At 40.1% G+C, this 25,871-nt stretch overlaps 1 protein-coding gene across 2 annotated transcripts in view; it reads right to left on the reverse strand.

Moving 5' to 3' along the window:
• Positions 1-25,871, reverse strand: part of LOC126483764 (baculoviral IAP repeat-containing protein 6-like) — a 140,843-nt gene that overhangs the window by 12,547 nt on the left and 102,425 nt on the right. For both annotated transcript variants that reach the window (XM_050106910.1, XM_050106911.1), the window contains exons 5-6: positions 16,147-16,369; positions 7,676-7,909 (exon numbers count right to left, since the gene is read on the reverse strand). In XM_050106910.1, the coding sequence (XP_049962867.1) occupies positions 7,676-7,909; positions 16,147-16,369 (457 nt within the window). The remainder of the gene's footprint in view (positions 1-7,675; positions 7,910-16,146; positions 16,370-25,871) is intronic.

The raw sequence follows: 25,871 nt of genomic DNA on the forward strand, positions 1-25,871 counted from the left end.
TCAAACAGGTGATTTCGGATGGTTTTGTCGTTATTTTGATTGTAACTTTCGTATATATTGTTAGATTAAATTGACAGTTATGGAAGTGGTAGCGTATATTTGTAACTAATAAAATATCCCAGAACCAGAAAGTGTACGCATAAGTATATTTATCTGAGGCAGTTAAATCAAGTGTCAGAAGTCACCTCATGGATTGTGGTGACTTCGAACACATGTTTTTTACATCTCTGTCCAAAGTTACAGTATATAGGGATGAATTTGGAGAGTTAGAAACTTAAAAAAATTCTACATGCTTTTTATTTGATTTTGGTGACATTTTACACATTTTAAGGTAGCCCCTTGTTACGAATAAGTGATATGGAATGATATAATGAATTTTATATATTACAGATAAGTTTTTATTTTGCAAGAATTTAAATAAAATTTTTTACAGTTCTTAACTGAAATTTTAGAAACAGACAGAGACAAACTAACAAAGTAATTTAACTAAAAGATCAAAATAATTTCTCTCACTCATCATTCTAAATTAAGTTGCAAACACTAAATAAATGATTGTCTTCGAGTCTGACGCACACCTTCTCGAAAAATGAACATTCCTCTCTTCTCAACTGGTGTGGGAAGTATTCTCGAAATCTGCAATTTTTGTATTGTATCTTCATCGGGGACATTAGGAAACACAAATGTGTTTTTACTGTTCTCGTGTGGGTGCAAGAATTTCACACTTACTTCCATAGCACCAACATTTGTGGCCAGTACAACATACTGCCTTGTTTGCTCCTTGTTTCCAAGTTTATATTTGTACTCTGCAACAAGCAAAGCCTATTGGATGATGTGTCGTTTTCACTTTCACTACTGCTAGAAGCACTGTCACTTGTTTCAGAACTGTTTTCGTTTCCTTGAAAATCTCGGCTAGTGATTTATTTTCCAGGTTGAACGTCTAGTTTGTGGCGGCAGTGGGAGCTACCAAGCTTATTTGGAGAATAACAAATTTCTTTGAGCATTTCTTCAAAAGTGGAAGACTATGTGCCTGCATTGCTATGCTGACTCTCCTCATTATCAGGCAATTTTCGTAAGACATCATCTGGATCAAAAGGGATTAGGCACGTGGTGTGAAATCCACCCTTTACGTTTTCCTTGGAGTTTGCTGAAATTTTTTCTGCTTCAGAAGAGATGGAAAGGCATCCTTGGAAATGGTCCCATGAGTGTGTTTCTTCCAATCAGTTAATACAGCTCTCGCCACACTGCTTTCATTGGCCCAAAGAAGCTTACATCAAGCGGTTGGAGGAGGTGCGTGCTATTGGGGGGACAGAAAATGAATGAAATATTGTTCCGCTGAATGAAATATTGTTCCGCTCACACTCTTCATTAACACGTAAAGACAAGTGACTGGATAAATTGTCTCCAATCATGACTATTGGCCTGTTTTACCTCTTCAAATAGGGCAAAGCAATTGTAAAGAACCAGTCTTCAAATACTGGCAGGTCAAACCATCCACTTTTGTTCCTATTGAAAGGGGTTCCTTGTGGCCCACCCTCTTGCCACGTGTCCCACAAATGCTCCAATTTGTAAAGGACGTACGGAGGAAGCAGTTTACCATCAGCACTAGTTGCCATCACTATTGAGACACTAGATTTTGACGAGTCCATCACTTTTTCAGCATGCTTACTCCCTCGTTTCATAATTATCTGCTGCTTGCCTGGATCATCTGATATGTTGGTTTCATCATAGTTGATCACGTTGCTGGGTGGGAGATTTTCCAGCTTTGCCTTGATATTGGAGAAAAACATCTTAACATGTCTTTGTTCACTTCTGCACGAGCTCGTTTAATATTTTCGCTTAAGTGAACGGAAAGATCTTCTGACTGTTGTTTGAGTAATAAATGCACTCATTCCTCTCCTAGCAAATTATGAAATTTCTTCTCTTTTCAGCGAGATTTATCAAGGTAGCCTTTAAATATCTAATATCCAATTTAGTGAAGGGAAATCCCCAATGTGTAGCCCTCAACATACCCTGCTACAACATTTCTTCTTCTTCTTCTTCTTCTTCTTCTTCTTCTTCTTCTTCTTCTTCATTTAGCACTGGCTGTCCTCCCATTTTTTTCGGATGTGCTTCCTGCACTTTATTTTGTAGGGTTGATTTAGGTATACCATACAAATCACACACTTTTCTGTACGATAATTTACCACTCTGAATATCATGAACAGCTTTATCTAAAAGTTCCGGGTCATAATTTCACTGTACTGTAGCACCTCTCCTGCTCTTATACGTTCTTGGCATTGTCTGAAATCACCCCACACAGTACACAGTTTTACAAAAACTGCCGTCATTTTATAACCTTACACGAGAAACTCGACAAACTTGAACAGAAATTGTCTCACTGCTGTTAGCTACTGAGCGCGTCGACAAATACGGTTACAATAACTTCCCGCTCGGTGCAACAACAGAAAGTTTCCACTTTACGATAACGCATGGCTTTTTAACACAGACTGTTTGTCAATTATTCACCTAGGGAAACAATTGGCTCAAAATAAAAGTTGTGGAAAGCGATAAATGCAATCTTGCACTTAAAATAACTGGCGCACAGTCATTAAAATAAGTAACTCGTCGTTTCTATGCAGTGGCAAAGAGCAAATAAGCCATACTGTCCGAATTTGCTCCAGTGTCCAAAATCACCCCGTTTGACGGTACATTAAAGTTGCCTCCAACTAATACTGCATGATGAGGGTATTTAGCACTACTGACCATAGACTTACTTTGAATGACTCTAGAACTGTCGCACTGGAATTGGGTGGCCAGTAAAAACATTCCATAATTAACTCAGTTTCATCTAGACTTGTCACACACAACTTCGACCTCAATAGAGAGAATGTTTTTGTCAACTACAATGAACACTTCCCCTCCTACGGCATCTGATCTGTCTTTCTGATACATGTTCCATGACTCACTGGCTATCTCAGAGCTTTCCACCAGAGTTTCAACCAGCTCTTGGTCCCAAGAATAATTTGAGTGCGAGAACTTTCCTGGAAGGTAGTAAATTCGGAAACTTTGTTATGAGTACTTCGACAATTTACTGATAAAATTTTGACTAGCCAAGTGTCTACTCTCAATGCGTCTGACTTACTTTTTTCCCTATCTACCGGCGAGATTTGATCAGAGCACCTCAAACTACTGTTGAGCCTAAGAAACCCTCACATGCAGTCCACACGGGCTCTGCTACCTGAGTAGCTGCTTTTATTGTGTAGTTAACCCCTGACCTATCAAGGTGAGTGCTGCAATTGCCTACCCGATAATGCACGTCGGGAAGTCTCCTGTCAAGACTTTAACAGACTCTATGAAGCCTTTTGCCGAGACCCTCCACTTGGCTCCAAACTAAAGGATCCTGATCAACTCTGGGAACAATGCTGCAAATTGTGAGTTCTGCTTGCACCCAGCATATGATGCCAGCACCCTTCACCACCTCCACCAGTCACCCGTACGAACTGAGGATGGCATAAGTGCACACCAGTTTTCTTTCCAGCCCTGAAAGCCATCTTCCTAAGGGGCTCCATAACACAGCTAACATGGGATCTCCTGATAACTAGCAAACCACTACCCATGTTTGCTTCCTGGAATCCTGCTGAAGGAAAGGCCACCTGCTCACACACAGGGCAAATGGGCGAGGTCAGATGGCAAGCCTCCAAATTGGCCCTTCGTCTCGAGTGATGCAAATGCATTGTCACCAACTCACCCTGATGTGAGGGCAGATCCACCGCATTGGATACATTAGGAGGTGCATTGGTAGTAGTGCCCATGGGCATATTCTCTGACACTGCTAAACCTCGAGGCAGTAGCCTCAAAATGACTGATAACAGCCAAAAGTGCAGCCAGCTGTTCGCCAACTGCGACCTGCTCCCCTGCATCTGCACACAGCATGCACACTTCCAACCCATGCTAGCACAACTAACTGAAGAAGTTAACTATAAAAGCATACAGACACCTACATATGCAACTTGCTACCTCCTGATGTGTCACCAATGGACACTGACGCCTTAATGAGTTACATAGCTGGCTGTTCAGAAGAAATGAAACGTGAGCTACAGACTGTCTAAATTTACATTTACAGTTAAATATGCTTGATGTAACTTCATAAACAGAAAAAAATAGACAAAATTTAAGAAATATGGTAGCAGGAAAAAACAGGAAGGTTAAACATATAACTTGGCACTCTCGAGATGCGTATCAGCTGGCAGCTGAGGCCTGACTAGCTTACTACACTTATGTATGCTCTACTGCAATATGAGGAACATTTTGATGTGAGGTTTTTCTTTCTCCTTTGCATTTTCTTTCTGTTAAGGTGCTGAGCACACGATAGAGGGGTTTCCCTTTGAGCTGCTATGAGAGTGTCACACAAACCTTTAATTCCACTCTTTCTACAAGAACAGCCATCAGGACTATCAGACAAAATAATTGTCACATGAATACCTGGTGGCTAGTGTTGGTGTGGCTGAGTGTTCAGCGAATCTTCCAGTTCCATTTATTGGCACTGCTGCTGACTGTGCTACTTTTTGCTCAACACAAGTCTTTGTGATTATGGAGGTAACAGCACATGCAGTGTCAAATCTTTCCTACACGTGTACTTATAATCTTCTGCTATTGTCAAAGGAGATCTGACATGCTGTTCTTGGGAATCAGTTTCTTCAGGGCTGCTGTAAATTTTATGCTAACTACTTGAGGCTGGAGAGCTCCTTAAAATACTCTTGTATTATCATTATAAATGTGTTTGACTACTCTTTGTTCCTGTATCGTGTTTTTATTTCATGAAGGTAGTGTTAATAAATTCAAGCGGTGTGGGTCAACTCAACAAAATAGGAACAGAATTCCTGGATCTCATCAGTAACACTTTTCATCACATTTTCAACTAAACAAACTTGTTAATTCCCTATACATTTTGTTGAACTGGCAAAAGCACACTATGTCACTACAGAACAGCACTGACTGCTGAAATTTATAGCATTGTTTAATTCCATTAATGTGAGATAATCTCCAATGTGAGATAATCTCTCAATACACTCACAAGAGAGGGAAAAAAAGGACAACTGCAACACCAAGGAGGAGTTGTGTGACACATTAAAGTTGGCAGGCACGTTTCTACATATGAAAGATGATGTCTATTCAAATTATACACCAGCCGCAAACGAGTGGTGGTAGTAGTGCCACTATATGAGCATGGAAATCGGGTTTGATTGAAATATACACTGCAATGGTCGTGAGTGTTAAGTTGCCTTTCAGATTGGACGTGGTGAGCTGATGTTAGTCAAGAGTGCCTTTAAGGCGACAAAGGCACCATTATCAACACCTCACCGAGTTTGAAAGAGGTCGAATAATGCCGCTACGAGAAACTAGATGTTTCTTCTGCAATACTGCAGAAAGACTTGGTAGGAATGTAGCAACTGTATGGGACTGCTGGCAGCGGTGATCACGGGAACATACGTCCGCGAGAAGACCGGGCTCCGGACAGCCACATGGGCACTCCCGAAAGGGAAGACTATCGTGTTCGGGATATGGCTGCAGGAACCAGATGCCTTGTAGTGTGTATTCCACTGGCCCTGAACCACCAACATATGCGACTCCAGTCATGTCAAGTGTGAGCTCACTGGAGGTCAGGGTGGAGGCTTGTGTTCTTTTCTGATGAAAGCTGGTTCTGCCTCAGTGCCAGTGACAGCCGTGTGTTGGTTAGAATGAGCCAGTTTAGGGTCTGCAACCAAGGTGTCTGTGTGTTGGAACACTGGACCTAAACCTGGGGTTATGGTCTGCAGTGTGATTTTATATGACAACAGGAACACACTCATGGCTATCCCACAGACCTTGACTGCAAATTTGTGTCAATCTGGTGAACCTACCTGTTATGCTGCCAATCACGAACAGTATTCCAGAGGGTGTTTTTTTCAATACAATGACGCTTGTTGTGACCCAACAAGCTCTACAGAATGTTGATATATTGTCTTGGCATGCTCCACCACCTGATCTGTCTCAAATCTAGCACATATGGGACGTTGGATGATGATTCCAGAGTCATCCACAAACAGTATTAACTGTGTCTGTATTGATGTAGTGCAGCAGGCAAGAACTACATCCCACTGACATCCAGCACTTTTACAACACAATGCATGCACGTCTGTCTGCATTCAACAATCTGGCAGTTCCACCTGTTATTAATGTACCAGCATTTCAAAGGGCTATTACAGTAGTATGCGACCTCACAATGTTAATCACTTATGTATGTTAACTAGACATTCCTGAGAATTCATTACTCTAAATTAATTATTTTTTAATCTTGCATGGCTTTTTGACAATGTATTTAGGAGAGCTGATGCTTGGTGGGGAGGTGATATTTCCACTGGAATTGATCTATTAAAATGTGCTTTTACAAATATAAAAATGAATTCCAGAGTGTGTTAAATATAAAAGGGTGAAACATTATTTAAACTTATTTCCTGCTCTCCTTTAGTAAGAACAACACATTTAGAAATTTTATCCTTGTTTCACTACTAATTTCACCAGTTAAATGTTATGAAATTTCATTAGGAGCACGAGTCACATGGACACACTTAATATGTTTTATGCGAGTATTCACCAGTACCTCAGCCAAACTAGTGGAAGCTTTAAGCAAATAAGTCAATTCAGTTTCACCACCATGAGTAGTTAAGAAAATATAACTGACTTAGAAGGAGCCTTGCAAGTCTGAAAAACTAATGCTACAGTTGTGGTTGGTCTCCGAGAGTTTGCCTGCTAACATCGGTTTTGCCTCAACAGCCATTCAATTCTTCAGCATAAGCTATAATGAGAACAAGGTCTTTTTCATGCTATTTTAAAGATAGTGAACACACTTTGAAAAATCAGGTGATTAAGACACGATTCTTGCATCTGATTGTCTAGCCACGTTTTATGATAATTGAAAGAATGCAGTACATACAGAATTAAAAGGACTTGTCAACAGCTAAGGTTTCCATCTGTTACTGGCTAAGTCACCTGGTGGCAAGGGTTCATGTTTTGTAGTGTCATTAGTTACATAAACTGAATCCAGTAGATTTGAAGCTTAATATTTTAACTATTTTTTGATTGGTGTAAAACTGTAAAAAACTGTCGATGATGGAAGTGGAGTATATAAACATACTTTTGAAAGACTAGGTTTATTACACATGGTTTTTGCACCTCAGCAATTATGCAACATCAAATTACTGACTTATATTATGCAACACTAATTAAAGCATAGAAACTGTAAAAAGATTGCCTTATGGTATTTGTAGAGTGTGCTCTGCATTTGTCAAAGTTCTGTCACTTTATCTGGATGGATAAATGAATACAAACACACACAAGCACTCCTATTATGGTGAAAACTGATTCAAGTCTCCAAAAACTGATTCAAGTCTCCAAGAATCTGAAGCATTTTACTGGGGGGGGGGCGTGGATAATGACAGTACAACGCCATTTACAAACATGGCCAATTTATAGCTAGAGACTGCAAAAATGCTTAGAGCTTGTTAAGAAAGAAGTCTTTATAACAATGGGACCACCAATGAGGACTGTCATGGAATTCCAATGATCTTGGAAACCAGCAAATTCATCAAGTAGTTTCTCCCCACCCCTCTCTCTAGATTACCAAAGGCTTTACTATAAAAATAATTTGAAGTCCTACCTTCAATATCCTGTTCTTTTTTAGAATGAAGTGCCTGCGTATCACCTCTTCAAAACCATGTGCAGGATGTCTTATCTGTTCCAGCATTGCATACTTGATTGTGTTGACCATTAAACCATAATTATAATTTGCACTCTCAGTTTTACCTTTAGGTGTGTTTATCATACTTTCAAATCCAGGTTCATTGAAAAATGGTTCTGGGACAAGGATAAGACTTTGGATAGAAACTAACACCTGCAACAACAAAATAAATAATTTAAATCATATTTTTACCCATAAAATGTATGAAAGACAACATAGCCATATAAAGAAGCACAGAAAGTGGTACACAGATAACATATCATTGTTACTTCCTGATTTGTCAACTTACACTATGTGATCAAAAGTATCTGGACACATGCCTGAAAATGACTTACAAGTTCGTGGCGCCCTTCAGTGGTAACATTGGAATTCAATACGGTGTTGGCCCACCCTTAGCCTTAATGACAGTTTCCACTCTCGCAGGCATACATTCAATCAAGTGCTGGAAGGTTTCTTGGGAAATGGCAGCCCATACTTCACAGAGTGCTGCACTAAGGAGTGGTATCGATGTCTGTCGGTAAGGCCTGGCATGAAGTTGGCGTTCCGAAACATCCCAAAGGTTTTCTATAGGATTCAGTCAGGACTCTGTGCAGGCCAGTCCATTACAGGGATGTTGTTATGTAACCTCTCCACCACAGGCCGTGCATTACGAACAAGTGCTCGACAGTGTTGAAAGATGCAATCGCCATCCCCAAATTGCTCTTCAACAGTGGGAGGCAAGAAGGTGCTTAAAACATCAATGTAGGCCTGTGCTGTGATAGTGCCATGCTTAACAACACAAGGGGTGTAAGCCCCTTCCATGAAGAACACTTCCACACCATAACACCGCCACCTCCAATTTTTACTGTTGGCACTACACACACTGGCAGATGATGTTCACCAGGCATTAGCCATACCCACACACTGCCTTCGAATACCACATTGGGTACTATGATTCGTCACTCCACACAACGTTTTTCCACTGCTCAGTCGTCCAATGTTTATGCTTCTTACACCAAGAGAGGCGTTGTTTGACATTTATCGGCGTGATGTGTGGCTTATGAGCAGCCTCTTGACTATGAAATCCAAGTTTTCTCACATCATGTCTAACTGTCATAGTACTTGCAGTGGATCCCGATGGACTTTGGAATTCCTGTGTGATGGTCTGGATAGATGTCTGCCTATTACACATTATGACCTCTTCAACTGTTGGCAGTCTCTGTCTGTCAACAGATGAGGTCGAACTGTACACTTTTGTGATGTACGTGTCGCTTCACATTTCCACTTCCTTATCACATTGGAAACACTGGACCTAGGGATGTTTAGAAGCGTGGAAATTTCGTGTACAGGCGTATGACAAGTGAAACACACTCACCTGACCATGTTCGAAGCCCATGAGTTCCGCCAAGCGCCCTGTTCTGCTCTCTCACAATGTCCAATGACTACTGAAGTCACCGATATGGAGAACCTGGCAGTAGTTAACAGCACAATGCACCTAATACGAAAAAATTATGTTTTTGGGGGTGTCCAGATACTTTTGATCACATAGTGTACCTTTATACTGAACATGAACACCCTTGTTTCTTCACATACAAGAACTTGACTAAAGAACAATACAAAATTGCTTGCAATACAATTCTATGTTTTTCTTAACCATACCTTTAAGAAGCAGACACACATACTGAATCTAAAGTTATGACAATATCTGGGTATGATGCTACAGCTAGCCAAAAACACGTAACAAATCAGGGAGCCAAATTATACAGTAGTCTACAGGGGTGGCTGGCAGGAAAGGCTACTTATGACTTACGGATGTGAAAGATACATGTGGGATGTGGGGGAGAAAAAAGGTCAGAGATATTTCTGTGAAGAAAGTGGCCACTGAGCAATACGGTGGCTGAAATGTGATCCAGATGTACAGCAATAAAGGGTAAAAATATAGTTCCATTATATTTATGTAAATAAAGCAATGTGTTACGACTTACTTGATTCATCTTCCAACCTCTTTCTATGTTTCACTACTTCTATCACAATCAGAATTAAATTCAGGCAGCACAGTAAAAATGCAGCAACTTCAGCCACAAGAATATGGAGTTATTTATTAAAAAAAAATAATAAGGTTCATCATGAGATCAGTCAGTAACACACTTCAACGAATGACAACAACAATGAATTCTCATCTGAATTCTTAAGTATATTTAATGAATGTTTCCCTTATGTAGCAGTATGGAATGACACACATGAAACTAGATCATGGGAAACGAAACGAATTACAGTGTCCAGCATTAAGAGGAGGAAATTGCATATGGAGGCAAAAGTTAATCGAAATCCTAAATTACTTAAACATGTAAGCACATAAAAAAATTGACCTAAGTATTTAAATTAGCAAGGCATACTGCAAACAATACATTTGTTTTAAACGATAAAAACATACACAAAGCTGTTTTGTTTGTTGTAGGAAGTGAAGTTGGTAGAGAAACGGAGAGAAAATGACCCTCTGAACTAATGATGAATGATGGAGCTGTTACAGATCCTAGTGCCATATGAGAGTCCTCCAATGATTTGTTTTAATTAAATTCGCGATTGCTCACCATCAAGTACAAATCCCAGTAAGGCAGAGAGAAACTGCTTGGGTTTTAAGCTTTCCTCTGTTTCAAGCTCTGATGTTATTAAAATTATAGTGTCCCTGAAAAACATTTGAACTCACTGGGTTGGGATGATGATCCCAATATAATATAAAAAGAACTGTCACAGCACTGCATATCCATTCTCTCTTGTAATCAATTAGTCTTTTGAAGCAGGATGTTTTCCAGATTGCTAAAATATGCTTCAGCCAAAAAATGGCAAACAAGACGAAAAGGTCTATCTCACCATTTAAACTTTTTTCGAAAATATTTGAAATATCTGTAGATGACCAGACAGAAAATTATAATTCATCCCACAACATTGGGTAAAACAACCAGTATGGCTTCAAGAAAAACTGCAGCACAACTACACAATAAATTACATGGTCACGAATGTTTGCAGTTGTCTCGATTATAGAATCTGTGTATCGTGCATTTTTTGTGACCTTATCAAAACCTTTGGTACTGTAAATCATGACCTACTACTTCAAAATCTTACTGGCTATGGTTTTCAACGAAAATCTCTTAGTTGTGTTAGAAATAATAACTTGAAACTAAACTTTGCAAGAACAGGAACTGTTCCTTTCACCACCTAACAATCAGCACAATGGAGAAGTGAAATAAGCTAAACGGACACAAAAATTGGACACTGGAAGCTGTGTCAAATTCCTTGTGTACTAGTAAATACAAATATGTTAAGGAGTTATCATGCAGACAGCATTCTGAGTTGACTGAACAGTTTGGTGTATCTCATGAATGTCATACCGTATGACTGACTTAGCTGTAAAAGGAACTATATACTATGCATTCTTTTGCAGTAGTTAATTATAGCATAATCTTGTGGAATTCTGAGAAAACTTATCTGGTCAAAACCTTTACACTATAAAAAAGTAAATGTACACACACACACACACACACACACACACACACACACACACACACAAGAGAGAGAGAGAGAGAGAGAGAGAGAGAGAGAGAGAGAGAGAGAGACTTTTTGAGGGCAAATGCTTCTTGCACAGAAACAAGACTAGACACGGGGCAAGTTACATCTACTGTTACCTACCCACAGACTAAAACTATATGAAAAATCTCTGCACTATTGCACTTTATGGGCATGAAGTTTGTAAATAAAATTTGGAAGGGGAAAAGTGACCCGAATGCAAGAAACACTGAAGGAGACCTGGAAATTATTTTTTTCTTTTTTTTTTCAAAGAATGCTAACCAAATAAAGTAATCCTGCCTGAAAAAGCAACATAAGTTTTGTGACCTTAGATAAAGTTTATTAGTTCACGTACAGTTTTAAAATTGACGAAACACTTATGTCACAACTTTGATCATATGAGGCTTGTTATGGGATGATAAAAATTTGATTTTGATTTGACTGTGTTAGTACCACTTTCTTACTTATACACTCTCAATGCGACTTTATTTTACACATTTTAATCATTGTATTCTGCTAAAATTTTCCTCTGTTCTACTCCATCCAATGGAAAGGTAATTTATTTTGGATACCTTAGCAACTGTTCCGATATCTTGTTGTTTCTTCCTTTTTGATAGAATTCTTACTACTTCTGTCATTTCACCATTTCATACTGATTTCTGAGCATACAGCCCATTAACCTGTTCCTTCTCATGACAATGGTGTTCCATTAATTTTATTTCTTTGCTGATTCAAGTTATATTGTGTTTACTTTAGATCCTATACACCAGTATTTATTAATATCCTAATCACAAATATAGATGCAAAACATTTTCCAAAATACCCAATATCTGGTGGGACCCTGGGCAGGTATATGAGCTGGCACCATTCTAGCAGCTGGGCAGCTGCTTTAATGTGACGTGCAAACGTGAACTGTGTGAGGTGATAGGATGGAAGAAAGTGAAAGTGTTGGGTGCAGGGGGGCAGGGACCATAGGTTACCTGAGACTGAGGCCATGATGATTATAGGAGTGAAGGATGTGTTTGTTGTAAGGATAATTCCCATCTGCATGGTTTTGGGAAGTGGAGGGAAGGATCCAGATGGCTCAGGTTATGAAGCAGAACTGAGCATGCTGTTCCCAGCTGCATGTTGCATCACCAGATGAGCAGCTTTCTTCTTGACAACAGTTTGGTAGTGGCCATTCATCCTTGTGGACAACTGATTGGTAGTCATACCAACACAAACTGTGGTGCAATATTTAGAAGAGTGTTGATATATGACGTGGCTGTTTTCATATGTGGCCCAGACTCTTATGGAGCAGCACAAGACTGTGACAGGGCTGGAGTTTGAGGTGCCGGGTGGTTGGATTTCGCAGATCTTGCACCTTGGTCTGCCATAGGGATATGATGTACACTGACAGCCCAAGTTTATTGCATTTGCAAAGCTGATAACATCTAATATAGTTAAAGTTTTGGAGAACATTCCGTGAGTATGAAAATTGAATTAAGTTACAACGGACTATACCGTATAGAGATGATGAAATACACAAACAGAAAAACCTCTTCCTGCTGTCCACTTGTGTGTAGTGTCAGCAACCATGTTGCAGATATTAGTTACCAATTGCATGATAAACAGAGATAAAATCTGTATTTTCAACATCAGAATCTCACTACTGGTAACTTATTATGGTAAGTGCCAAAACCATGGCTGCTAGAAGTAGTAACATGTGCACAGTTCATGATAGAGAAGTTGTTTCAGATATGATTTGTAAAAATCTGTGGATGATGTGAATAGCCGACTCAGATAAAGATCTGAAGATAATTCCTGTATGTAAGTGCGCTTGAGAAGTTGCTGCTAATCAGATAAACGTTAATATTTATTTGAGCAAGTGAACAATATTACATTGTGTCCCTTACCACAGTTTACACGAAGTTATGTTACAGGGTGACTGTTTATGTGCTGTAGTAAGATTCTTCCTTAATTTAATTTTATATTGCACTGAATCATGATTAATTTGAGACTGCCATTAACAATTTTGGAATAATTAAGTATTACAATCTTAATAAAAAAAACAATAAATTTCTTTCAAATTTGCGTTTTTGAGAAATTCTGCAGTAATGTTTTGTTAATTTGCAAGTAAACAATGTTAAGTAACCAGTGACAAATTTTTAACAATAAAATTTAGGATAGAATTTACCATTTTAAAAATTTGTTATTACTGCAGATGTATTTGAAAACAATTATTTATCTGAATAAAAAAAATTTACTGTGTGGAATGTAAAATCTTTTTTATGAAATTTCATTGAAACTTCACTGTGCATTTTCTCAAGACAACCAACCTGTCTCTTAACATTTTTCACAGCTGAGGTCTCCATATAATGGCTATAGGGGTGAATCCAGAGAATCACCTTCACATCCTTGACGTATTTGGGGTTCAAACTCCCAACCAATGGACTCAAATCAATGAAAGATTATGAAGTGGTTATCAACGTGCAGCCACCCATGAATTTAAATGATGTACAAGTGTCTCTGGATGACATCAGTTATTACAACCATTATACTGCAAACTGAGCTGAAATCTCTTATTCACCGAAACAGCTATGACGTCAAGACAGATTTTGAATGGCCACCTCACTGTCAAATGAACTTTCTAAGCTTTGAATGATTGCCTTAATGGGATACTGTGCTTGACAACATACACTTCTGGTCTACAGTTGGTAGTAACAAATGATGTGTCCTCTCATGATGTAGGTGAGGTCCTGTCCCACAAATACCCCAGTTGTAAGACTCCATCCACCTCCCTGGAATGCTACCCTCAATAGAATGAGATGCCCTTGCTGTCACCTACGCTCTGCTGTTTCACCTCACATGCCCTCCCTGGAACAGTTTGGCAGGCCTGGGCACAACATGGCTGGGGTGGGCAAATGGTTGACACATGGGCAGTCCTTGCATCTGAGATGTAGCATATGTGGTCAAGGGTGGCTGATCAGCTTACACATATGTAGAGCATGTACAATACAGCCATCTAGTGCATAGCCTACACTACCTGAACCTGCTACTGAGCATGATGAGGGCCAGCATGGGTGCCATTATTCCGTGGGGAAACTCCGGATATTTAAGTTGTTATTTCCTGGACAAAAATTTCATCCTGTCAAAGACCAATGACTGTTGATTACCACCTTTAGCCCTAAGTACACCTTACCAGACCAGATTGCCCATTGCCTCCAGGAGTGGGCACTGTAGTTGTCTGCTTTCCACTATTCTATCAACTATCACATTATACATTAACACAGTTGCTGTGTCCTGATTACCTAAGGGATTTGACCCAGCTTTTGAGCAATATGAACTGGTGTGCTTCTCACTTTATTCTGATCTTCAATCAGCTATTTCAACTTTTGAGCTGATGTATGCAATGACACAGCCATCACCCCCACCCCAAGGACCTGATGTTATGCTGCCTCACTCATTTTGTGCAACACAGAGCCCAGACATCCCCTGGCCCTGATTTTCACCACTAATGGCAAAGGTGAAATCCACTATGCCTAAACCACAAGATTCTGTTGGGCATCTTAGACGAGGAGCACTGTCACATTCTGATTGCCCTCTCTCTGTGGGTGCAAGTGCTGTGCATCCAGTACGCCGCCAACTGAAGCATATCCCACATGGAAAATTTCATGCATAAATTCTGGCTCAACACTTCTGACATGATGGAGTGTCTCTGCAAATGTTTGGACTATCAGGTCCATAATGTTGTGCATCCTAATGGTTCTCTCCATGGCTCAACACTGTGGGGCTATTGGGGCGTATCAACCTAGATTCCAATGGCCAGTTTTTGGGCTCCATGTGGTTGTTTTCACCAATTCCTTTTCTCACTTCCCTGTTGTGCTCTGCTTGTCCAAGGTCACTTCTGCCACTATTAACATGGCCTTAGAAAAAGTCTTTGTCCTTTGAGGTGCATCATACACTTTGGTTTCAGATAATGTGGCAGTGTTCACCACCAATGATTTCAAGTAATTCTTTGTCAGAAACAGGATGTAACACCTTTTTACCATGCACTTTTACCTGGCCTCCATCAGTTGTGTGGATCACTATCTGCACTCTGAAGACCATGCACCACTAAGAAATTATGTCCAATGCTGCACCTAACATCCTGTTTCTGTCAACATATAGAGCTACTCTGACTGTAGTCTACAGCCCATGGAGTGGCTTTGTTCAAGTCCTCACTGCACCTTCTTGGACATGCTATGAATGCTGCCGGCACAAGCTGCCACCGAGGCTACTCCATTCTCAATGGGCAACACAGCATGGGTCCATGATCCAAAAGACGGGGACAATGATTTCCAAAAAACTGATTCAACCCACATTAATTTCAAGAATTACACCTGCAATAGGCTTATCTCAGAGTTAAATGACATTCACTGAGTCAAAATGTACTAATTCAACAGTCACGAGTACGTGACAGAAAAATACCTGTGACCAGCTCAAGTAACACAGCTTTCAGCTAATGAGAGTTATGGAAACGACGGAAAACATACATCCCATGCCCAGACAAGGGAATGAACACTGCTTGCCACAAATGAGAGTTTTAAGTAAATTATGGAGAGCACAATTTTTATTGTTAACGAATTGTTCTATCCTTGATTTGCATAAATTCAAACTAAAACTTACAAAAGTAGATGATAAGGAAGAAGGAGGAGGGGAGGGAGAATGATGGAGAAGGAAAGAGGAGTGAAAGAGAAATGGGAGGTGGGAGGAGAGGAACAAATCTTTCTCACAAAAAGAAAACTCATCGAAATATAGTAGTTGCTCAGGTTTTTAAGTATATGTAAGAAATAATAAAGTCTTACATTAATAATGAAACAACAAACCTGAAGCAATGTTGATGTTGGAAGCCATGCTTCTCCTTGTAAGCCATGCCAAGTGCCAAGCAGTGATAAACATACACGACCACAAGCATAAAGATTTGGATTGAAGCGTACAGTACCACCTCCTGTGGTACATAACTTCACCATTGGTGGAACATGAGGATACTGCATAGGCAGGAATATGTCAAATATAAAGCAGCCACCACTGTAAGGTGTACCCTCCGGACTGAAACATTGCAAAGAAAGTTATCGACATGTCCTTTTTTATAAATACATAACAAAAATATGAAATGAAATGATCATATGGCATAGCCAGCCGGGAGACCCCATACGGGGAAGTTCGGCTGCCACGTGCCAGTGATGAGGATGAAATGGTGAGGACAACATAACAGAACAAAAACAATCTTACAAATAACTGTACAAATCTTATAAGTAACCATACAATTCCTAACACAGACTTCAAATGACATCATTCATCTCTTAAGTATTACATTTGCTTTCTCAAACAATAGAAAATTCAGGATGGAATGTAAAAATAATATGGAAAGTATAGTTGCTACTCACTAAATAGCAGAGGTGCTGAGTCACAGATAAGCACAACAAAAAGACTGTCGCAAAATGAGTTTTCGGCCAATGAGGCCTTTGTTGAAAAAGCGCGCGCACACACACACACACACACACACACACACACACACACACACACAGTCTCTTGCAGCTGAAGTGAGACTACAAACAGCAGCACATGATGGGAGAGGCAACAGGATGGGAGTAAGGAGGTGACTCGGGTTGGGAGGGAGAGGGATAGCAGGGTCGGGGTGAGGGATGGTAAAGTTCTGCTCGTCGGAGCACACAGGGATCAGTTGGGGAGAGGATACGGCGGCTAGGTGCAGTCACAAGATTAAATGGAGGGATTGGGAAAGAGAGGGGGGATGGGGGGTTCGGAAAATGAGAGAAGTAAAAAGGCTGGGTGCGTTGGTGGAGTAGATGGCTGTGAAGTGCTGGAGTTGGAACTGGCTAGCACATAGATAAGGACAGACACTAACAAAGTTCCAGGAGTGTAGGGTTCCAGGAATGTAGGATATGTTGCAGGGAGAGCTCCCTCCTGCGAAATTCAGTAACACTGGTTTTGATGGGGAGGATCCAGATGGCACAGGCTGCGAAGCAGTTACGTCGTACTCAGTGACAGTGCAGTCGTCGTCTCTTGGCCACAGTTTGTTGGTGGCCACTCATGCAGACACACAGCTTGTTGGCTGTCTATCCCACATAAAACATGGCACAATGGTTGCAGCTTAGCTTGTAGATCACATGACTGGTTTCACAGGTAGCCCCACCTTTGATTGGATGGTTATGTTTATAACTGGATTAGAGTAGGTGGTGGCGAGAGGATGTATGGGACAGGTCTTGCATCTAGGTCTATTACAGGGATATGAGTTATGAGGCAAGGGGGTGGGAGCACAGGTTGTGTAGGAATGGATAAGGATATTGTGCATGTTTGGTGGGTGGCATAATGCTGCTGCAGGAGGGGTGGGAAGGGTGTTACTCATTTCAGGGCATGATGGAAAATAGTTGAAACCTTGTCAGAGAACGTAATTTAGTTACTCCAGTCCTGGGTGATACTGAGCCACAAGGGGAATGCTGCTCTGTAGCTGAACAGTGGAACCTCGGAGGCAATGGCAGACTGCAAAGATAAAGCACAGAAATCTGTTTCTGTACAAGGTTGGAATGGTAATTACACTCTGTAAAGGCCTCATTGGGACCAACAGTATGTTTTAAGAGGGACTGCTCGTCACTGCATATGTGAGTCCAGTCACCCACCATCTCCTGCAGTCCTGTTGTCTGACCACAGAGGAGCATTCTCACGTGTCACAGTTCCACCCGCGAATGGAGCAACTGAATTATATTCTCCGTTAAGGTTTCGACTACCTACTACGAAGTCTACCACCTGAGTAAAGCAGGTAGTCGACTTTGTGTATTGGTAGAATACTGGTGAAGTGCAACCAGTCTACAAAGGAGTTTGCTCACAAATCACTCTTGCACCAGCCCTAGAATATTGCTGAAGTATGTGGGAACCGTACCAAATAGGACTAACAGGTGACACTGAACATATACAGATAATGGCATCACAAATGGTCAAAGGTTTATTTGATCCAAGGAAGAGTATCAATGAGAGAATGAAAGAACCAAAATGGAAGAGTCTACACGATAGATGTAACCATCCCAAGAGTCTACTAACAAAGTTTCAAGAACCAGCTTCAAATGACGACTCTAGGAATATTCTACAACACATTATATCGTTTGCATGGCATCTTGAGGATAAGATTAGAATAACTACAGCACACACAGTGGCATTCAAACACTCATTCATCCTGTGCCCTATACTTGAATGGAATGGGAATAAACCCTAATAACTGGTACAATGGGACATGCCTTCTGCCATGCACTTTACTGTGGTTTGCACAGTATAGATGAGGAAGTTTGTGAATCTTCCTATACTACAAGTCCAAAGACTGGTTTGATGTAGCACTCCATGCTATTCTATCCCCAGGAAGTCTCTTCATATTTGAATAACTACCGAAACCTCCAGCCATTTGCACTCATATCTGTATCTCCTCCTACAATTTCTGTAGCCTGCATTACCCTCCATTACCAAATGACTATGCTTTGATGCTTGACGGTATGTCCTATCAACCAATCTCTTCTTTTACAGAAAGTGTGGCTTAAATTTATTTTTTACTTAATTTGAGTCAATACTTTCTACTACATTTTAAAATTTCTGTAATGTTTGTAGTCCAAATTCCACTTAACACAACGCTACACTCCATACAAATACTCGCAGAATATATTTCTGAACACTTGCAATGAGAGGTCCCCTGTGGTGGGATTGACTTTTTGAAATACACTGTACTGCTACGAAGGTTACTATCCCAGGTATCACACAGCAGCCATTCACTCTGCTGGGCTCTCATTTGCAAGTAATTGACAGGTGGGATTTGGAATTTTGTGACATTCAATAGTGATAAAAATGTTGTATTAAATAATCCAGAGGGAGGGAGGGAACAACTCCATTATTACTGACAGATATAAACATAAAACCATTGCATTTTCAAATTATACATAGGCACCTTGGGAACTGCATGTCTTAGAATGTGTGTATGAGATACTACCATGCATTGTCACGTAATGTGTGTATGAGATACTACCATGCATTGTTACGTATGTGAAGCATGGAAACATCAGTGAAATATGTAGCGGCCACATAATCGCTATAGATAATAAATCAAAATGCCAGTTGACTATGTAATTGCCTAAATCAACCGATAAAAAGCTATTTGAAAGTCATAGACATAGGGCAGTTAGAACTAGCAAATACCTGAATTCCATTGTGTAAGTGTATGGTGTTGATCCCTATTTTATCGCACTGAGTAAACCAAGTTTTAATGAATACACAACAGTACAGGGTGTATAAAAAAAAGAATCACCGGATTTTAAAAAATGATTACAATTACATTATTTGAGATATGTGTGTGAACAGTGTACTGTTGGAAGGTGCAAACACTAATTTTACATGGTTTCCACTAGGTTTTAGCAGTGTGCACCCACTTCAATTCTAGTAAAAATGGTGTTATGTCAACAAAGAGTTTAGTGTTCTAATTTTTGTGCAGCACGCTCTGTAATAATTATTCAGCATGACTTCCGTACTAGGTATGGTGTGGATCCCCTACAGCACAGAGCATTATACAATGGCATAAAAAAATCCAAGAAACAGATTGTTTGAATAAAGGCAAATCACTTGACCGTCCCTGAGTGACACAGACAACATCAAACGCGTCTGCCATTGTTTCACACAGAGTCCACAGAATTCTGTTTGTACTTTCTTTTCCCACAGTTGGAGACCGGTTCGTATGACTTCATTTACCAGGGTGGGGCACCGCGACACTCGCATCTGAAAGCGTAGGGATTTTTAAATCAAAAGATTACTAAACGCTGGGTGGGTCGCACTGGACCAAATGATTCATTCTTACATTACTGGCATCCAAGGTCACTGGATCTGACTATATGCAATTGTTTCTTGTTGGGGTTTATAGAAGACTGTTTATGTGCCTTTGTTAACAACAACAACAACAACAGGGTGTATACACGGACAAGGAAAAAAATTCCCGGATTTCCCCAGATCTCCCAGTTAAAAATACAGTTTCTCCTGGACGAACACACATTTTTCCATGTTAAATGACATTAGATTTTCGTCAGAATTGTAAAACTTATAAATCCCTTGAATGGTTCCATTTTTAAACACGGGCGTAGAATTTCCTGGCACTTTAGAAAACAAAACTCAGGGAAAAAACGTGTTTTGGAAAGATCTTTGATGGGCAGCAACATATACACTGCATATTTTCATATTATGAAAGTATAGATTCGAATCCCACCACACACTGCATGTTACTTTCCGAACCACTGAAATTGAGATTGCTGTGTGCTTTTGTAAGCTCATGTCTCGTGATCTCGCCAGTCGAAGACAGCGGATATTCAGACCATAGGGAACGTGATGCACTAAGCCAATAGCAAGATCACTGTTAAGTAGCGCAAATACACAAGCCGGAAAAGTTAATGTTTTAAATTAATATACATAGTGTTGCTATTAGAAAAACAAAGCTTTCACATACTGGAAAGCGAAGCCAAGCTTTCATATATAATGTTGATCTTTTTGCGCACGTTACACCTTAGGATATCACACAAATGTGCCAGCAAAATTTTTTAGCCGAGTCCAGTGACTTGTCCTTGAAGTTTTCCACAAATAAATTAGTTACCAGAGAGGAGAGAGGGCTTCCCATAGTACTACATCAATTTGCTCATAATAACAATATAAAAGTCTGATCCTCTGGGCTCAAAATTCCTCTAAATGGCTCATCACCATAGAGTTTATTTAAAATGAGTCAAACACACTGTGATATAAGAAATTCATCGTACATTCTCGCGCATAGTCCAACTTCCGGAAAAGGAAATTTACTATGAAAGTAATGCTTTTCAAACGACCATCCGCAATATTTTCCCGCGACATGTTAAAAACAGGTTCGTTTCAGTAGTTGCCAGAGTGCCAGATAACAGGCGTCACCGTGCTTGAGCAGCTGCGATGACGCAGGTCCAGATTCCCAATTAAGTAGGCCTCAACCTGATATTAAGCTTTTCAGTGTGGTTTTTGGGATGTAAATTTCCTTGGAGTACCAGTACTATTGCCTCATGTTCGGTTCTTAATTCTGGCATAATGCCATACCTGCTAGAAGACGAAAATGTGCACTTGAAACGCAGCGAGCGGTTGAAACTTTGTTTCAAATACACTGACTGCCTCAGTGGGAAAGATTAATAAAAGCCAAATTTCTTTAGCAAACCGACAAAAATAACTTCATTGTTCTGCAAGGTGATTAATGCTCGACTGTTGAAAAGGTGGAAATGAAATAAAATCTGGAAAGTAATAACGTATTTTTGCCTTCTGTTATTATGTGACTGTATTTTAATTCACTTGACAGCTCCGGCCACAGAAATCCGTTTCGTTCTCATTTGGCGAGAGAGCAGTAAATGAAGAGGAAACAGCAAAATCACTAAATGTAAACACGGGTCACATGGAGATTACACACTTCCCCACTATAATTCAGACTGCTCTGCGCATCAGCTCCAGATCTACAGTATTTCCGCACCTGGGCAATACTAGATAGTGTGTTCAAAAACCAACTGGGATGCGTTTCAAAATAATATGAGTAAGCGATAGACCAACATGCACAGGATGCTAGGTGCTTTTTGAAACACAGTTTTCCCCCCTCAAGAATATAAATTTCACCCACTCCATAGATCCCGGCCTAATGTGCATGCATGAATTTTTCCCAGTTGCATCTAGTTGCTTGCTGCAGCTGCTTACACAGCAACAACCAAATTTATGTAGCCAGAAGTGGGGAAAGGTACTACTCAACTCAACTGTGCATGCACATGAGCCTGTCCCTAACTGCTAAAACGAATCTAAATGTAAACAGTTGTGACACACTCAGCAGAGGCAATTTGTTGTTAAGAAGCATTGCATAGTCTCCCTAAAGCCTTTGACACATTTTGCTGTTGGCAGCCACTTGTAAGAGCACTGTTTTGTTGCATAAGGTGCATTTCCTTTGCAATTTTTTTTCTTCTCTAGTTCATATTTTATTGCTGCAATATTATCCTGCGGTAGCGCGATACAGTAATATCTCTTGTTAGAGTATCTGTTCTTACTAGTCAAAATTACAAAAAATTAACTGAAAACAATGAAAAACTCCCAGATTATCGGATCTCCCAGGTCGTATACACCCTGAACAATGAATGAACTGAGACATCGTGTGATATCAGCTGTGGAAGCTATAACTCAACAGATTTCGGAACAACCCTATGAAAAGGTGGGGAGGGGGGGGGCTTTGGAGTTTTCTGTTCATCAGAAAACAAAATTCATTGTATACGTTTATTAGTTTCTGAGATATAGATGTACCAAATCGGATGATTCTTTTTGATAAACTGTGTATATTACAAATTCAAAGATATGTGACACTCAAGACACTTTTATTTGAAACTATAAATAATGTTCTTTGTTCACAATTTCCATTGAAAAGAGAATTTTTCTTAAACATGTCTAGTGTATGAAAAAGGACAAGACGCAGCATGAAAACAATAACTATACCGAGTTTAAAAGAATTCTTGTGAGCCACAGCATATGTTGTCTACCAAACAGAGTATAAGTAGATTTTTTTCACAATTTATAGGGATGCAACATCATTTGTCAGAACATCCACCCTAAATGTGTGTTGCTCAAAGTGCTTGCAGTACTGACAGAAAACCCCGTGACAAAAGGGACTGCCTGCTCACAAATGGGCAGTTTGAGTTTTGGACTGTGATGTGCAGCTGGTGTGGACACTATCGTGGCACTGCACAAGTGACCAGGACTACAATAGACGCTGTGCAACTATGACGTTATAGCTTGCGTTGTTGTGTTCTACCTAGTGTTGTCACATGATATCTACACAAAGTAAACTATGAGACACTCACAGAAAGTAATACTATGTCAGTCTCTCAGCATCAGCATCTTTATATTTAAAGCATAGTAGGTACAAGGGCTCTTTGTTCTAGCATCACCACAACTGGGAAACTGCCATTTGGTCAAAAATTCCTTTGCTTGTTCCAAATGTTTCTCTCTTCTGGAAATTGGAAATAAATAGAAGAAAGTTTGTAGGTAATTCATCTACAATTCTGCTCATGTATTCTGCAGTGAGTTGGAAGGATAATACTTGAGATGGGAAAAATTCTTGTGTTGCTAGAAATCTGAGAAAAGATAATTATACTAGTACACTTATTTTTAATAAGTCTACATTTCATGCCATTTAAGTGATATTTTCAGGAACATATGGAGAAACATTAGGGGCTTGTGTCAGACATAGAAGATAAAAGAATACTTGGAACAGGATCAAATGTCTCAATGAAGCCAAGGAAATGGGTTCTGTATGATCACTAGGTTTTCCTGAGTACAGTTCAACACAGCAGACAGCAAGTAAATTTCTTGATTTTGAGCATACTACTTTCCTCTGTCAGTAGTTTCTGGTTCTTTCCTCCACGAAAAATAAATGTGGCTGTTAAAAGTGTTTGTGGGAAATTTAAGGACAGGCCTAAATTTTGTTGAATCCACGTGTCCCTAAAGTAATAGCATTTCAGTCCTGTTTTACATGTTATTAGACATCTTAAGGGTTTTCAGTTAAAATTCTGTAGCTCTAATAATGGAATGTTATTCTGTGAACACAGGTAAAAATTCCTATTTTTCTGATTAAAATGTTTCCTTTCTTGAAAACTGGTGCTACTACAGCTATGAAATTTTTACTGTTTTGTTACAGCACATAAATCATACAAATACTATCACTAAAAAAAATCCTGTTCTTCTTACTAACTACTTTGAAAACTGCTACTCCTACAACTATGAAATTTTTACTGCTGTTTATTACAGCATAGAAATCATACGAATACTAACTACTCATTTTGTCGACTGAAACGAAATTTTTTTCCATTAAATTCGGTGGCAGAATCAGTTTCGTTCTGCGATAACTCCAAACTGGCAACAGTTAGATGAATTTTGACTGCTGATCGATTATAAGCAAGAAGAAAATTAACGTCACAGAGTTTTTCTGCTGAAGTGTGTGTTTCTTGAACAAGTTGCACTTTTGTTCTGTAAGGTGCAAAATATGCAGAAACTAATCTAAAATACGACCTGAATTTCTGGTCATCGTTTACAGGGTGCCTGCTAATTAAAGTGTTATAATAACCTTCAGTGTCATGTGTGGCAAAGATGCTATTAATCTTGTTCATCATTGTCATAATCATAATAATCATCATCATCATCATCAAATGGAGGCGACACGATAATATTACTGTGTCATTTTCTTCTTGTATCTGTATAGTTCAAAGTCAGATTCGATTTGACCGCTGTTCTCTCCATCCCTTTTCTGCTGGTGTCGCAGCTGCACCTGGACCAGGGCTTGGGAAACAGCGACAACTGCAGATGAAATTTTGTCACATCGCCATATACCTGAGTGAACAGGCAGCCCATTTTGCCACAGGTGGGGTTTGTCACTGCTGCAAGCTGCTGTTGCACCTTTGACAACCCCTCTTAAATACACTGTGCAACATAATTAAAGTGCAACTTTTTCAAAACCCCTTCACTGCCTCCCATTGCAACATAGAACTTTGATTTAGGCTCTAAGGTGCCTTAAAAATCTCCCTCCAAATATCAAGGCGTTGACTCTTGTGTGGGAAATGGTGGGTTAATGACGACACACTCGCGCCGTATTTCACCACAATTCTGCCCACCATCATTATGGATTTGTCAACCCCCCTCCCCCACACCCACACTTCATCCCTTCTTTTGACGCCTCTGTAATGGTCAGAATTGCAATGCCCAGCACTGAAAAATGTGCAGTTTTCTTATGGATGGCCTGGGAAGGCATTTCAGGCTTGCTGGCACACAAAATTGACAAAATAAAGGCCTGAGAACGTGACAATGAAACCACTCCTTTGCTTGGGGCATTGATTCACTCACATTTTGTGGTCAGAAATGACAGTTCACAATGTGATGAGCAACAAGACAATGTTCTTGACAATGCTGGTCAATGCTGACAGCTCCCTGACAATTCAACCCTTCTCTAACAACACCGTGGGGGCTGCAACCCTATTGAACATGATCTGACTCTTTTGGAATATAGTATGACTGCAATTTTTGCTCTGGTCTACATGGTGGAACCAGCAGGGACAAAGAAGGAAGCTGAAAATCACGGCAAAGAGAGAAGGTGGAACCCAATCGGTAAACCCGCCCGAGGATGGCGGAAACAGGATAGAATAGGAAGGATGACTGGGAGAGGAACGGACGGTGATTGCATAAGAAACTAGAAGCTGGCACTGCCGAACAGAAAAAGGGGGGGGGGGGGGGGGGAATCCCAGCTTCAACCAGGAGACTATCAACAGGGCTAATAGGGAAGGCACTGGTGGCAAAAAGGATATCACAATGGTGGACTGGATCCAGGAGCAGCAGTTGGGAAGGGGCAGCTGAACCACAAACTTTACAACCATAGTCCAAGCGAGACAGCACTAAAGCCCGATAAAGGCGAAGAATAGTGGAATGATCCACACCTCAAGAGGCGTGGGCAAGGAAGCGAAGGACACTGAGTTTACGGAAATATCCT

Source organism: Schistocerca serialis, chromosome 6 (assembly GCF_023864345.2).
Source record: "Schistocerca serialis cubense isolate TAMUIC-IGC-003099 chromosome 6, iqSchSeri2.2, whole genome shotgun sequence".
NCBI lineage: Eukaryota > Metazoa > Arthropoda > Insecta > Orthoptera > Acrididae > Schistocerca > Schistocerca serialis.